At 40.9% G+C, this 16,623-nt stretch overlaps 1 protein-coding gene and 4 non-coding genes across 6 annotated transcripts in view; 4 read left to right on the top strand and 1 right to left on the bottom strand.

Annotated features, from left to right (window-relative positions):
- Positions 1–217: 217 nt before the first annotated feature.
- Positions 218–16,623, bottom strand: part of lrrc75bb (leucine rich repeat containing 75Bb) — a 75,807-nt gene continuing 59,401 nt past the window's right edge. The window contains exons 4-5 of one of the 2 annotated variants that reach the window (XR_015500182.1): positions 1,798–6,035; positions 218–1,746 (exon numbers count right to left, since the gene is read on the bottom strand). Coding sequence is in view for 1 of the 2 variants with exons in the window: in NM_001386713.2 (NP_001373642.1) it covers positions 5,462–6,035 (574 nt within the window). In the remaining variant the exon portion in view is untranslated. 2 annotated transcript variants of the gene reach the window in all.
- trnag-gcc (transfer RNA glycine (anticodon GCC)) lies at positions 5,034–5,104 on the top strand. The gene has a single exon. It is a non-coding gene; the product is annotated as a tRNA-Gly (tRNA).
- trnag-gcc (transfer RNA glycine (anticodon GCC)) lies at positions 9,147–9,217 on the top strand. Its single transcript has one exon. It is a non-coding gene; the product is annotated as a tRNA-Gly (tRNA).
- Positions 10,235–10,305, top strand: trnag-gcc (transfer RNA glycine (anticodon GCC)). The gene has a single exon. It is a non-coding gene; the product is annotated as a tRNA-Gly (tRNA).
- trnag-gcc (transfer RNA glycine (anticodon GCC)) lies at positions 11,354–11,424 on the top strand. Its single transcript has one exon. It is a non-coding gene; the product is annotated as a tRNA-Gly (tRNA).

The following is a 16,623-nucleotide window of genomic DNA, read 5'->3' as shown; positions in this document are numbered from 1 at the left end:
TGCCTGAAAAACACATTGGTGGTTCAGTGGTAGAATTCTTGCCTGGCACTTGAGAGGTCTGGGTTTGAAACATTTGTTTCACCTTCAAGTACAAACCTGTGAAATTACTGTGTACAGTACTGATAAAAAAAAACTTACTGTTCATGAATTCTTGAACACACATTAGAGAAAATCCCAACACAAAGACAAACAATTAAACCAACTGAAAGCATGAGGATGTCTTTTTTAATTAAATAGACCGTTTATTTTACACAGCAAGAACAATCAATCATTCATTGGTGTTTATTATAAAACAGAAAAATAAAGACCATCCAAGGTATTCAAAACCATCACGTCATTTGTGTGCGACATTTATACTAAATCTAAACTACATGGAGTAATAAACGAGACAAAAAACGACTAGTCATGTAGAAACGCCTGTTATGTAAAGTGCAAATCAGACACGCGTCTGTACAGGAAACACCACCCGTGGAGCAAAGGGCATCATAAAACAACTCAAAAGGTCACAGTTACTGTCAAAAAACTGGCACGCACACAACATTAACATTCAACGAACTTGTTACATCAAATATGTTTCAAAAATACAAAATAAAATGAAGCAAACGAAATGTTTCTATGAAACAAACTGAAATCATTTTCACTGACTGCACAAACATGGTTCTTGTGTTGAAGAAACATCTTAAAAAGCCACCGCCTGTTGAAAACTAGAAGAGATTTAATGAAAAATAATCATGTCGCTCGTGTGGCATTGTTAGTCTCTCAGCGGCCTGTGTGTCCTGTTTAATGAGCTCTGGCTGAAGCTACATTTGCATCACAAACACATCATACACGCAAACATGCAGACATCAGTATGTCTCTTAGCCCACAGGCACTCCAGCAGCCCTTTTCTCTCACCTCTCCTCGCTCTGATTGAGGCAAATCTACCCTGGACTTTCTCGGAGGGGAGCGTTTGGTCATATCTGTCACTAGCAAAAACCTTAAAGTTTGACATCAGAAACCCTGAAGTTGTGGACGGTATAGATTGTTGTGTGTGTTACAGATTATGTTGTCAGTTATTGACTTTGCAAACAGCAAATTGTGTGATCGTGGCTGCAGGACTATGGAGCTAATAATATGCCAAAACAATCTGAATTTGAATTGTGTTGTTGACAATTTTAATTTAATAAAACTGAATTTTTTTATATGCCGTTAAACATTGTTTTGAATTTCTTAATTTCAATTTGAATTTCATAACTTGAATATGGAACATCTGAAATGTAGAGAGGGGTCTGGCTGCAGACCTGGTGCAGTGCAATCTGGGCTGCATCCAATGCTTTTTAATGGGCTCACCTAACCCTACCCATCACAGTGACGTCACTAGCTCCATTTGAGTGCATTGTGTCTGACATTGCATCGCTGAGTGATGCAGTCTCAGCTTGCATCATAAAGGCTGCATCCAGATACTATTGGAAAGGTAAGAAAACTGAATTTTTCAAGGCTGGATTTTTTAGAGACGCTTTTTAAAAACTTCATATCCAATTTGTAAAAAATACAGTTTCAAGTTTTCAAGATGAAGAAATTCACAACATCAAATTCAGTATCCTAAAATTCAGAATATCCAGAAATTCAGATCGTGAAATTCAGATTCAGCAGAAAGTAGGGCAGGGGTGAACAACAGGGAAGAGTAGACGATCACCGAAGTTTGAAAATGTGTCTATAGACCTTTTTCTTGGAATGCAAAATTACCCATTATGCTTTGCAATAATGCTTTGCATTATATTTTGCATTATATTTGCATAATTTTGCTTTGCATTATGCTTTGTATGCGCAAGAAAAATGCGAAGAACTTCCGGTCGGCAGCTGATGCGTGTTAACAGTCACATTTGGACATCTTTGAAACAATAGTTTTAATATGTTTTACCTGCTTTTATCCTCTTTGAACTAATACTGTTGTCCATCAGCAGCATCTCCTGGACTGATCATTTAAAGAAATGCGATCTAATAGGATGGAAAACAGCTGCTGTGAGGCGTTTTCCCCTCGTTGTCAGACGGCATCTTCTGCAGTTTAAATGAAGCCTCGTCATCGCTAAAGTCAACATTTTCTCTTTATTTCAAATATATAACCAGCCCAAACAAATGTAATTCACCAAAATGTTTGACACACACACGTAGCCTGTACTGTGCCACTGACACACTGATTTAATAACTGTGACAAAGTGTAAATATAGGCTAGTGTCATTTCGAAATGACAGAAAAACACAAACCGTGGTGAAAACAACACACGAAATAAAACACAAACGGCTCGCGATTAGAATGAACAGCAAATCAGCCAGCAGAGGATCAATAACAGACTTTTATTGGTAATTTTTGTAAATTGCACGACTTTCATACCTGTTAAGTTTCATGCCAGTACTCTGGTTTTCTCTCTCTCTCTCTCTTTCTCTCTCTCTCTCTCTATGCGTGTGTGTGTATTAAAGAGCCGCTGAGCTAACAGCTGACAGGCCGGGTACTGTATTTCTGACGGCAGACACGTGAACTAGGAGAACGTTATTCTCGTTTCGCGCTTGAACCACATGTGACAGATTATAACGGCTTTAACAGACACATTTCTAAGTTGTGTGTCACAAAAACACTCTGTTATCCATTAAAAACGTTGTTGAAACCCATTTTCGGAGCGCAAATTACCAGTTGTACACGCTGTAAACGGAAGTTTTTAGCATTCTACCGGAAGACGCTCGTCGCTATGGCGCCCTCCATGCAGCAGCCATGAAAAAGGTCTATAACAAATTCAGCCTTGAAAAATTCAGTTGTCTTACATTTCAGACGTTCAATATTCAAGTTATGAAATTCAAAATAAGAAATTCAAATTAAAAAATTTTAACAGCATATAAAAATTCTGTTTTATTAAATTACAATTGTCAATAACCCAATTCAAAATCAGACTGTTTTGGCAAATTATTAGCTCCATACAGGCCTATAAAGCAATGAAGTGGCAGTGAATAATAAAGGTGGTGAATGTAATTGTAATTTGCAATGCAACAACTACTTTCCTTTTGGCCAAAATGATCAATTGAACAAATCCATAAAATTATGGTGACACCACATCAAAAGCAGAGTTCACCTTCTAAAAAATATCCAACCATGCAGGAGGTCTGGGACTGATTCCCAGTCAATGCAACAGTGCCTTTTAAAAGTTTCACGTAGTAAACAAAACCTGTTAAGGTTCCCTGAAACCATATCAAAACTAATCGTCCACAAGCAGTTCTGGTTTAGTGGGTGGAATTCTCGTCTGCCACGAGGACTAGGCCGAAAAAATTAACCTTTGCTGAAAAGTTCAGATTTTTTTAGGAGACCCTAAAAATCAGTTTGAAGAAGCGTTGGTGGTTTAGTGGTTGAATTCTCATCTGCCATGCATGAGGCCTGGGTTGATTCCCGGCAAATGCAAGTAGTTTTGACATTCAAAGTTTCACACTTTCCTGAAAGTTTCAGAATTTTTTTCAGAAACCCTCAAAATGGCCCCAAGAAGCATATATGATTCAGTGGTGGAATTCTTGGATGTCACATAGGAATCCAAGGTTCAATTCTCAACCAAAGTATGTTTTGAGGCCAAAAATGTCACACTTTCCTAAAAGTTCCTGAATTTTTTTCAGAGACCCCAAAAAACAGCAAGAGAAAGCATTGGTGGTTCAGTGGTAGAGTTCTTGCCTGCTATGCAGAAGGCCTCGGTTTTAGTCCCGGCCAATGCAATAATGTTTTGAGGTCCAACATTTTTTAAATGGTACTAGAAACGGGGGTCGAAGACAGCTCCAAATGTGCTGTTCAGCCTCTAGTGGGTGGAATTAGAGCTCCAAGTAGGCTGTACACACCTTGTGGAGTTTTCTTTTATTTAATGTCTTGTACATGAAACAGAGTCCAACCTTTTTGTGTTTTAAGGATGTTTACACCTACCCAAACTGTTTTATCAGTAGCTATGTTTCCATCCAAAAATGCGAATGAACTATGCGCAAAACTGGATTATCGCATAAAAGACGAGCGAAGAAAGCAGCGTTTCCATCCAAAAGCGAACAAAATCGTCACATCCTGATTAACTGGCACCAAATATCAACAGAAAAAACTGAATTTGCTGCAGTAGGAGAAGCTGTGTCAATCTTTTCTTTATTTAATAAATGACTTGCGCCTCAGAAGGCAATCCTGACATGCAGTAAACGCGCGGTGGCGTTTGAGGGTGTCAGACGCGGAGCACAGACACTTAATTCTGGAGGTCATTAATAATATAATAACACTAATACTTAAACGGTAAGGAGTTTTATAATGACCAAAACAACAGGTCAGACGGTTTACAGTGTGCTCAGCCTGCTGGTTTGTCCATTTACACAAATTTTCTATCACATGATCTCTTATCACAAAATTACCTTTTTTAAATGCGCATACTGAAATTTGTCCGGTAAAAGTGTTTCCATCGTAGTTTATGGGCATCTTTTCTTATCGAATAAAAAGTTTATCCTACTCAGTTATGCGCTTAAGTTTTTTTGCGCATATTCAAACTTTATGCGCATCATGGCGTTTCCATCAACCTTTTTTTTTATGCGCATATGCAAAATATGTGGATGGAAACATAGCTAATGTCTATTACACCTACACTTACCCTAAACCCAGCCTACTAGAGGTGTAATCCCTCCCACTAAGAGGTCTCCAGGGTGCATCAGTACCTACCTGCAAAATCACACTTTTCTAATTAAGATCTGAATTTTTTTAGAGACCCCAAAAAGAGCCTAAAAAAGTATTTGTGGTGCAGTGTTAGAACTCTTGCCTGCCACATGGGAGTTCTGGGTTTGATTTATTGCCAAAACAGCAGTGCCTTTTAAAACTAAAAAGTTTCTCCAACTAAACGAAACCTGTTAAGGTTTCCTGAAACTGCTTCAAAATTAGGCCCCCACAAACATTTGTGGTTCAGTTGTGAAATTATCATCTGCCACGAGGCCTAGGCCCAAGATGTAACTTCCCTAAACAGGTTTGTCCGTTTTTTAAGAAAACCCAAACATCTGCATGAGCAAGCATTGGTGGTTCAGTGGTAGAATTCTTGCCTGCCACGCGGGAGGCCCGGGTTCGATTCCCGGCCAATGCAATAGTTCTTTTTTGAAACTAAAATTGTTTCACCTTCAAGTACAAACCTGTCAAGTTACTGTGTTTACACATAAACCAAGGATTGGTAGTTCAGTGGTAGAAGTTTTTTAGGGTTAAGAGTTTAAAACATTCTTCAGACAAGCGACAAGTATATTTGTCACATGCCACTTGGGAGGCCCAGCTTAGATTCCTGGTCAACGCACAAAGAACTTTGTTGTGCCAAAACTGCACATTTTCAATAACAGAGTTCTGAAATAAGTAAAAAAAGACCAATAAACATTAGGGGTGCAGTTTTCGCTGGGTCTTTGTTGAATTTCCAGCCAATGGAAAATAAGAAAGCACAAGAAACAAGTGTCCATCACCTCTCACAGAAATGTAAAGTATTTTTCTCTTCTACACTCCAGGCTTCCAGCACCAGATGGTCTTCCAGTTCATCCTCTTCATCCTCCTCTTCCTCCTCAAACACACTGATTTCCTCAACAGACATCTCTAGGCAGTAGCTGCTGCCCTGGCCCTCGCTGTATTCGTAGATAGTAGGCAGGCTGCTTCTCATCCCAAAGCGTCTGCGCAGGGCAACCAGCAACGGCTGGGGCACGGTAAAGATGTCCACATTGTTGCCCAAGTCCACCCAAGCCAAACAGGGAAACTTTTGAGGGTCCTTGACCACCTCCATTAGGTCTTTAAGGATAGCAACCGTCAGCCGGTTACCATTGATGGCAAGCGTGGAGAGTTTCGGTAGCACTCCTAAGTATGGCAAAAGAAGCCGCAAGCTCTCATCGTGCAGTTCTGTGAAGCTGATGTCCACCGCTGTCACAGATGAGCCGTTGTTCTGAAGGTAGTAGGCCACCCGATGCAAATCACGGCCAGAGAGAGGAATCCCAGACAGATCCACGGTATCATTTGCTAGTTTCTTTTTCAGTGTAGTCTTCAGACTGTGAAAGAAAAAAAAACAGCATTAGCATTTCACATTATGCTAATATGATGCTTATAATCAGGGCTTTACATTAACACCGCTCCCACTAGCCACTTTGGCAGGTTGGAAATAATTTTTACATTGCAGTTTTCTTAAAGCAGGGTTCGACAATAAGGATGGCACAATATACTTTCAATTGTGATCTTAGAATCGAGAAACAGCACGACTGAAAACACTCAACAACTGTGTTCGCGTGAGACAAAGCAGGTGAATACCGTATAAGAGGATTATTACTCATGCGCACAGGTGATGTGATGAAAAAAGCGCAAGTAAACGGGAGCGCATGCGCTTTAAACTAGGGTTGGGTATCTAAGCTATAATGCCGATCCGATACGCATCTCGATACAAAGAATACGATCCGAAATATTAGCGATACATGTGTGACATATTGCGATGCAACACGATACGATTCACACCCATATCACGATACAATGCGATAATTCAGCACCAACTAATTAGATCAAGTTTATGAGATGATGTGAAAGAGGATGCTGTGCCATTGAATGAGATTGATTATTTATTAACCAAGTAAAACCAAGACTTTTTCTACAAACTGGCTTTTCTCTCAGAGACAGAGTGTCAGTTTACAGTAGAGGGCCATTTTAGAACATACAGCACATATTATTTAAGTATTTTCAAGATAAACAGAATGTATAAGTGCAATATATATTAAAAATATATATATATATTTGCACTCTTTCAACATAAAGGTTGAGCATTGCACAACAAGAATTGTGATTTAACTTTTCAACTATGAAAACAAGTTTTACAAAGATATATAGTGCCACTGAATATTCAAAACTTAAGGTGGTGAACTAGCAGTGTTATGCTGCTTTGAAACATCACTGTCACTGTAAACAACAGGCTAATAAAAATATAATTATATACAAATTAACAGGAGGAGGTGTTGAAAACCTTCGTTCTCCGTGACACTAGGCTGAATATCTTTGCAGATGAACAATGCAGTAACATCCGTTATTGCCGTAGAGCGCACAAAACTGTTGCGCATGGAAAAAAACTTGCAATGCTTTTCTCACCACTTTTGGAGCTGGTAGCTACAGTTGAAGCAGAGCAGGAAGCCGGGGATGCAGAAACCCTGGAAGATGCTTCCACAACAACTCCGTGGCACCGCTTCAAGTGAGATTTCAGATTAGTCGTACTGCCCGCGTATTTACAGATGTGCGGCACATTTTGCAAATTGCATCTGTCCTGTCAAGTCGTCCATCCTTAAATCCATAATGTTGCCATACTTTAGATTTAGAACTCAGTGAGGAATAAAATGTTTGTTTTGCTTCTCGCGCTTTCTGAGGGCGCTCCACTAGCTTCATCCGCACACCTGACGGGAGGGAGCCCTGGGCTCGAGGATCTCATGAGCTCAGGGCTCTCTCCCGGGACAGCATGCCAAACAAGCTTTATAATTAATCATCAGCTAAGTGTGAACTCTTGAAGTATACTTAAGTTACTCAGTATAAACATCAATAACAAAGCTGTTGCATTTTTGCCTTAAATGTGGATGTCATGTTTTCTTGGATGCAGGGGTAATTCCTCATTTTGCAATATGCAGCAAATGCCGCTCCAGCATAGAGTTCAATGTAGCACAAGTACTTTAGGCTCCTTTAATACAGCCTTACACCGCACTAACATTTATTACAGCAAAAGAAATATGGGACATCGTTTTATGGTTGACTTAATCCCCATAAAGCATATTAGTCATTCAAACAAAAGTCATTCAGCTCATAATCAATGTGACTTAACCGAACAGTTTGTTTACTAAGATAAGGGTCATAAAATGGCAGGCGGTTTCAATTAAACTCTGCCAACTTGTTGATGACCAATGCTGTCTTTAATGCGCAGTGACTGTGCGCAGCGCCTGCATTTCCCCCCCTGTCACTGCACATTACCCATCAGCACGTCCTCCGCATATCCATATATGCAAAGCCTGAGCAACAACACAGGCTCCTCGGTTGAAATTTTAATGCACACTATCGAGTCATACACAAGGCTGTGGGTTTTGGATTAGAGACCCACAAATAGGGAAGGAAATATGGAAATTTAACGTATGGATAGGGTTCAATGAGTCATTGTTCTTGCCCAGAGCGGTCACGCTGTCAGAGGAAATGAGTGCATGCACCAAAAAATGGAAACATGTGGCATCTCAGGCTGATGGAGATGTTTGGCTTTATATGGATAATGCTGTATTGATGAACTAGTGGATGTTACAGGAGCCACGGGGCATCCGCCTAAACGAGCAGGGCTATTGATCCCTGAAATTAAGCATAATTCAGCTTGTCTTCCACATACATATGAAAGCCTGACCAATTCTTTGCATTACATTGCCATGAAATATTCTAAAGGAGTGGGGAATAATATAGATTCCAATGCATGAGCAATGGCTAACTACGCTTTAAATTAGAGAGCTGACAACTGAACAGCAATGCAGCTCCCTCCTTCAATCTCGCTGCAGCATCCACTCCTCTGCAGTGGGGAAAGTCCATCTGCTTCTCCCCTGCCTGGCATGATAGCATTACATTGAGAGGGGCTTTTGCTGTGACTGCAGGATTTGGACTTCCTACGCCATGCGCTCTATTGTTCTGAGTTTGGGCTTGTCTGATTGGATTATGGGCTTTCCTACAGGGGCTGCCTGGCATGCCGCTGGCACTTTTCTGCGTAGGAGCCAGAGGTCCAGCCAAACAAAACGCATGGATCAGCCTTTTTTTCAAAAACAGCACTATGTGTTGGAGACATAGTCGTGAGGAAGGGTGCTGAGAGCTCCTGGAGTTGGTGGGATGGGGGTGGAATGGATGGGGTTGGTTTCAGACGGCAATCTAAAACTCCTTTTCTATCTGCAATGTAACATGGTTGAGCTAATCGGCTTAGACTTGAGATAACAACCCTTTATCTCAGGGACATTGTTAAAATTGTCACCTGACATATTTGATAATGACGACTATTTTAGGCTCATTTAAATAATGTAGCAGGACTATACATACAAGATTCACCAAAGCATTTCAGATATGCCAGGACTGGTCTGGAACTTTTTTCAGAGGCCTTAAAATTTCTGATTGTAGAAGCATTGGTGGTTCAGTGGTAGAATTCTCGCCTGCCACGCGGGAGGCCCGGGTTCGATTCCCGGCCAATGCAAACAGGGTTTAAAGCCCAGAATTTTACACTTTACAGAAAAAGTCATATTTTTCAGAGACCCCATTAAACAGCCTAAAACACTAGTGAATCAGTTGTGGAATTTTCTCCTGCCATGCCTAAGGTGTGGGGTTCAATTCCCGGCCGATGTTCCTAAAAAAAGAACTGAATAATTCCTCAGAGGCCCCCACAGGAACCCAAGCTTCAATTTCTGGTCAACGTAAGCATGTTTTGAGGCCCAAAACATTACTTTCCCGAAAGTTTCTGAATTTTTTTCAGAGACCCTAAAAAGCAGACTGAGTAAACATAGGTGGTTCAGTGGTAGAATTCTCACCTGCCACATGGGAGGCCCAGGTTCAATTCCCAGCTAATGCATTTGTTTTGATGCCCAGAATTTCACACTTCACAGAAAAATCTGTTTTTTTCAGAGACCCCATAAAACACCCTAAAAAACATTAGTGGTTCAGTTGGAGAGTTTTCACCTGCCATGCCTGAAGACTGTCCCTAAAAATGCACTGAATAATTCCTTAAAGACCCCCACAGGAACCCAAGCTTCAATTTCTGGTCAACGTAAGTATGTTTTGAGGCCCAAAACATCACTTTCCCGAAAGTTCCTGAATTTTTTTCAGAGACCCTAAAAAGCAGCCTGAATAAACATTGGTGGTTCAGTTGTAGAAATCTCACCTGCCACATGGGAGGCCCAGGTTCAATTCCCAGCCAATGCATTTGTTTTGATGCCCAATATTTCACACTTTACAGAAAAAGTCAGAATTTTTTTTCAGAGACTGCAGAAACAGCCTGAAAAACATTAGTGGTTTAATTATACAATTTTCACATACCATGCCTGAGGCCTGGGTTCAATTTTCAGCCAATGTTCCTAAAAAAGGACTGAATAATTCACCAGAGACCCATAAGATTCAATTTCTGGCCAATGTAAGTATGTATTTTCAGGCCAAAAATGTCACACTTTCCCGAAAGTTTCTGATTTTTTACAGACACCCTGAAAACTATCTTAAACAAGCATTGGTGGTTCAGTGGTAGAATTCTCGCCTGCCACGCGGGAGGCCCGGGTTCGATTCCCGGCCAATGCAAGTATGTTTTGAAGCCCAGAATTTCACACTTTACAGAAAAAGTCTATTTTTTTTCAGAGACCCCATAAAACACCCTAAAAACATTAGTGGTTCAGTTGGAGAGTTTTCACCTGCCATGCCTAAAGAGTGTCCCTAAAAATGCACTGAATAATTCCTAAGAGGCCCCCACAGGAAACCAAGCATCAATTTCTGGCCAACGTAAGTATGTTTTGAGCCCCAAAACATCACTTTCCTTAAAAGTTCTTGAATTTTTTCAGAGACCCCAAAAAACAACATGAGAAAGCATTGGTGGTTCAGTGGTAAAACTCTCGCCTGCCATGCGAGAGGCCCAGGTTCAATTCCCAGCCAATGCGTTTGTTTTGATACTCAATCTTTCACACTTTACAGAAAAAGTCAGATTTTTTTCAGAGACTGCATAAAACAATCTAAAAAACATTAGTGGTTTAATTGTAGAATTTTCGCCTGTCATGCCTGAGGATACGATTCCCAGCCAATGTTCCTAAATAAAGGACAGAATAATTCCCTAGAGACCCACACAACCCCAAGATTCAATTTCTGGCCAATTTAAGTATGTCTTTTCAGGTCCAAGGTTCAATTTCTCACCAATGCAAATATGTTTTGAGGCCCAGAATGTTATAGTTTCCTGAAAGATTCAGATTTTTTTCCCGAGACCCTAAAAAGTGACCTAAATAAACATTGGTGGATCAGTGGTAGAATTCTTGCCTTCCACAGAGGAGGCCTGGGTTCGATTCCCAGCCAATGCTTTGACGCTCAATCTTTCACACTTTACGGAAAAAGTCTGATATTTTTCAGAGACCCCATAAAACAGGCAGAAAAACATTAGTGGCTCAATTGTAGAATTTTCGCCTGCCACGCCTAAGGCCCGGGTTCGATTCCCAGTCAATGTTCCTAAAAAAGGACTGAATAATTCCCTAGAGACTCACACAACCACAATATTCAATTTCTGGCCAATTTAAGTATGCTTTTTCAGGCCCAAAATGTCCCACTTTCCTGAGAGTTTCAGGGACCCCAAAGATGGCCTTCACAAGCATTGGTGGTTCAGTGGTAGAATTCTCGCCTGCCACGTGGGAGGCCCGGGTTCGATGCCCGGCCAATGCATATATGTTTTGATGCCCAATATTTCACACTTTACAGCAGTGGTCACCAAACTTATTCCTGGAGGGCCGGTGTCCAGCAGATTTTTGTTCCAACCCTAATCAAACACACCTGAACAAGTTAATCAAGGTCTTACTTGGTATACTTGAAACATCCAGGCAGGTGCGTTTAGGCAAGTTGGAACTAAAACCTGCAAGGACACCGACCCTCCAGGACCGTGATTGTTGACCCCTGCTTTACAGGAATAAGTCAGTTTTTTTTTTCAAAGACCTCATAAAACAGTCTAAAAAAACATTAGTGGTTCAATTGTAGAATTCTCGCCCTCAATAAAATTCCCAAAATTGGCCTGAAAAAGCGTTTTCTAGAACAAACCAGCCAATGTAAGAGTTTTGTCCACAAAAATGTGACACTTTGCAGAACAGGCCTTTGAAATTGACAAGAGATAAACAGCTAAATCCACAAATAAATAAACACACACACACACACATTTACATTCATTTCTAGTGTCGTATGTAAGGTCAGTAAACAAAACTCAATGCATTGATTGCATTCACCGTGGAACAATATAGAATCCATGAAGGAACTGAGCGACCTGCTTAATGAGAGATCTACTGGCTGTAATTGCCTCGTACATCCACTCTGCCCTTTGGGATATTGACATGTTTTCACCAGGAGCTTACATGACCTATCAAACGCAACCTCAAAAACAGCAAAGAGCTTGAATGAGCAATCAAGCGCAAGACTACAATGAAACAAGCTTTAAAATCACGAATATAAACCACATGCATAAATACACACTGTGAAAATATCCCAAAGCATTCAAACAAAAGACAAAAGCCTTGCACAGCCATTACGAAGAGATAACAGTCCTACATTAAGGTCACACATTGACAGATTTACACTCATTCTAACATCTATTGCTAAAGATGTACATTGCACCATTGTAAGACCAGTTTACTAAGAAACCTGGCAGTCAGTTTCACACACTGACTTGTGGGTAAAACCCATTCAAAAACCTGTCAGAGCAGATCTCACAGCATAACTCTGAAAATAACATTGTCAAAACTCTCTTCAAATGATTTCTCTGGTGAGCAGTGATGCCGTGGCAGCTTGGAAGGCCCATTTGCATTAATACAGCCCCATACTGACACTCTGACATGTGCTGTATATAAACTGATGTCTCCAAGACTTTATTTATATTTAAAAGTGATGTGAGGTGTCTCTGCCGAGCGGACAGTCACCACTTTTGGTTTCTATGGTCTGTGAATCTCTCCAGAGATCATGCCTGTGGTCCTTCTGTGAGCTTTCTGCAGCTGGTAATCAGATTTTCACAGCCATCTTAAACGTGAACCGCACAGAACTACGACTTTCCAGTTGGCTAGTCCCATTTCAGTACTGGTGAGATATTCCAGATTATACACAGTTGAAGTAAGAGTTATTATCCACACTGTAAATTATATTCCTCAATTGCTGTTTAATGGAATTACACATTTCACAGCACAATTCTAAGCATAATAGTTTTAATGACTCATTTATAATAACCGATGTCTTTTATATTTGAAGTTGTGTGTCTGCTGGGTAGTTTAATTCTATAATACTTGACTTATTTTTCTACGAAGGTTTGATTTATGAGAGTGTTTAAGCAAAAGAGAAACAGGTGAAAATGTTAATGCCTGTAGGAGAAAAGTATAAAGGGTGTATTAAAGGGTCACGAAACACCAAAACACATGTTTTGAGCTGTTGACAGTCGTATATGTGTCCCACACTGCTAAAAAAACTATTAGGACACCTATATTTCACTAAAAAGTGTAAATTGGTTGTTTTTGCATTATTTCAAGCAAATTTGTACTTCCTGTTTGAAACGAATATTTGAAGCTGCGTCACGGTCATGACATAATAGCGTGTATTCCAGCGTGCAGACTGGACTTCTGAGCCAGAGTGTCTTATTACGTCTTACAGTGTGATGCATTAATGCATGAGTAAGGCTTGGTTCAAACCAATCAGCGCGCTCTATTGTGGAACTTCATTAATATTCATTAGTGTCACCGTGTTTACGCCACAAAGACGCCACGTTGTGTTGGCAAAACAAGCGTGAAGTGTTGCTTTTACAGTTTGCTGCTGTTAAGTTTCGTTTTCATTTTCTCTCTGTGAGAGCTCAGACTCACGTGTGGATTAACAGTGTACGCGACGCTCGACAACAATAACTTACGTGTCTAAGGAGGATTATTGTTTACCTGAGAGCTGTTCTCATCTGCAAACGCTGAAATCTGAATTCGCTTGTAGTCTCCTCTCCATAAAGACGCGGCTCTAGTTGCTGGTGATTGTCCTGTCTCTACAGATTTGGTAAGTGAGCGACCAGTGCTCTTTGTTTATTCAGTTTGTTCGTATCGAATTAAGTTACTATTGCACTGAGTGCAGAAATGTTAGCACCGCATTTTGTGACCGGAATAACACACACGGCTTTCTGACGCTACCTGCCGTGTGCATCTAAGTTTCCGGGAAATGCGGAGGTTTTTTTTCTCTCATTCGCTGTGCGGTATCAAACATTGCATGAAAAATACACGCTTGCAGCAGTTCCTGGAATCAAATATCTCGTTTGTCGCGAGAGGCATGAATGAATTCCCTGAATGAAAGAGCCAAACTGCAGTTAAAGTCCAACTTTTAATAATTTGGCAAATAATTCGACTACTGATGTCCATGTAGGTTAAACACCATCACTTTCTCCTGTCTGTGTGGGTGTGTATTTTGACTCTGAAACTCGCGCGTGCACAAATAGACACTCCCACACCATCCCACTTTAGTTCCTCCGACACTCCCCCCTAAACAGAGCTGGACACGCCCACTTTTCTGACTTTTTCCAAAGTAGAGGTGTGAAAACACCCTGCTGAAACGAGGGGGTTTCATGGCCCTTTAAGGGGTTTTATAGCCTTAAAACATCCATAATAATTGTAAATAATAAAGCTGAGTACTTTGCGGATTTTGATCGCAGGTTATTTTTAGATTGTAACTCCCGTGATTAATGAGGGACCAATGTACTAGTATTCAGCTTAAAGTGACATTTAATTAGGTTTATTAGGCAAGTTAACAAGGCAGCCACAAATTTACCAGTATTTTCAAAAAGGACTTGTTCACACATACACAGCATTCCGAAATATTGCCGATAATTTTCCGGAAAGGTCTGTATGTGTGAAAGGGGATACTGTCTCTCTCCCCTGTGTCTGTGTTGCCGCTGTGAAAATCGGAAAACGGAAACTCCCATTTTTATGCAAACCTTTCCTCTTTCCCTCCCCTGACACTCCCACCTAAACAAAGCTGGACTTAAGGCTGATTTATACTTCTGCGTCAAACGTCTGCGTATACTACGGCGCTGACGCATAGCCCTTCGCCGTGGCCATCGGCGTCACTGACGTGCACCTCTCAAAAAATGTAACTACACGTCGCAACAACGTGTAGCGCAAGCTCTGTGATTGGTCGGCTTGGTAGTGCTGACGAGTCTGGGCGGGACCGAGAGCTGCGCGAATGGCGCGAGCGATTGTTTACAAGTGTGGAGCACCATGAAGGAGCTCTGGATGGAACGTTTTGTTTTGTGTTTACCTCATAGTTAAAGTTGTTGCACGTCCGCCAGTTCCTGCCTCAAAATGAGCGAGTTTGAGCCACTTGTACATCCCGGAAGTGTTCAGGAAATGCAAAAAAGCAGCGAAGAAACTTGAAACAGAGGAACATTTACACCTCACTGCCAACTAGCGTTTCGGAAGTGTTAATGCAGACCGACAGAGACAGTGCGCAGAAGTATAAATGCACAGCCATGCGCGTTGCATGCGCCGTGGGTCACCAGTGGCGCAACAAGGGGGTATGCAGTATATGCGGCGCATAGGGGCGCCACACATGGGGGGGCGCCGTTGTGCCAAAACTATTTTTAAAATTATCCTTATTAAAAGTTTCAAATAATAAAAATAAATAAATATGTTTTGTTAAAAAACATTATTTTGCATTTTAAACGAATATAATATTGTTATTGTTTAATTCAAAATCATTTAACACAATAACATGCAGTCCCACAGCCGAAAGTGGTCATGTAGATGTAACTGTTTAGATTTGTTTTATTTTCATCAAAATAAACTGTCAAATCATACATAATGTCAAAAGTTATAAGATTAATCTGAAAATTTGTCTTAATTTATTATTAATTAATTAATATAAAATAAGAGGGATCACACAAAATTTGAACCCGCATACCCCTCAGTAAATGTGTAGTTGCGCCCCTGTGGGTCACGCCGGTCACTTGACGCAGAAGTATAAATCAGGCTTTACCCACTATCCATTTCAAGCTAGAGGTGTGAATACACCCTGCTGAGACAGGGGGGTTTGTGGCCCTTTAAACTGTACACAGCGTGCAGATTCTCCAGTCTGGAAGCACACCAGTTAAAATGATGACTGAATTTAGGGCAGTTCTGACACACAAACACAGAGAAATGTTTCATATTCTGAGTGTGAACAGACCTGTGGCCTTTAGTTTCTGCTTCAGTCACAGTATATCTGAAGACATCCAGAGATTCTCCAAAACACAAGAGGTCATTCAAGGCTGATCTGCCAGTGTGTGTGTGTGGCACATGAGCTGATGCCAGCCTGGTCTAATGATTCGTCAGAGGCCAGTGCGAGTGTCAGACTGAAGCGGTGCCAGTCCTCAGAGCAGATAATCCTGCTCCACACACACACAGAGAGAGAGAGAGATACACGCACAGAGAGGGAGCGACAGAGGCCCTGTATACGTTAATACGTTTTAGTTTTAAAAAGGCGTTTTAGGATGAAAAATATCCACGTCCAAGCTAGCATTTCACCTAGCCTTTCTGAACAGATCTCCGTCCACACTATACCGCTGAAAATGTGCATCACGCGACCACACACACATTCTGGCATGCGCTGCAGCATGTGCAGAGGTCTGCAGTCAGCGGGTGCTTTGAGCACACTTCCCCAGGTGAGAGCAGTGCACATCAGACAGTTCATCAAGAATCTTCCGCTGGATTGCATCTCACTATAGTTGTTAAACGTGATATTTAATTAATCTCGTCTTTAACGACTCTTTGGTGTTTTGAATCTATCACTTGCTTTCAGGTATCGTGTTTTAGCTGAGCGCTAAGATGAGTTAATATAGGAATTAATGTAACCACATACAATGATTCTGCACATTTGACTGCCTTTATT

The sequence above is a fragment of the Danio rerio genome, chromosome 10 (genome assembly GCF_052040795.2).
Source record: "Danio rerio strain M-AB ecotype USA chromosome 10, GRCz13ab, whole genome shotgun sequence".
In the NCBI taxonomy this organism is placed as follows: domain Eukaryota; kingdom Metazoa; phylum Chordata; class Actinopteri; order Cypriniformes; family Danionidae; genus Danio; species Danio rerio.
This window is presented reverse-complemented; position numbering and strand designations above follow the sequence as displayed.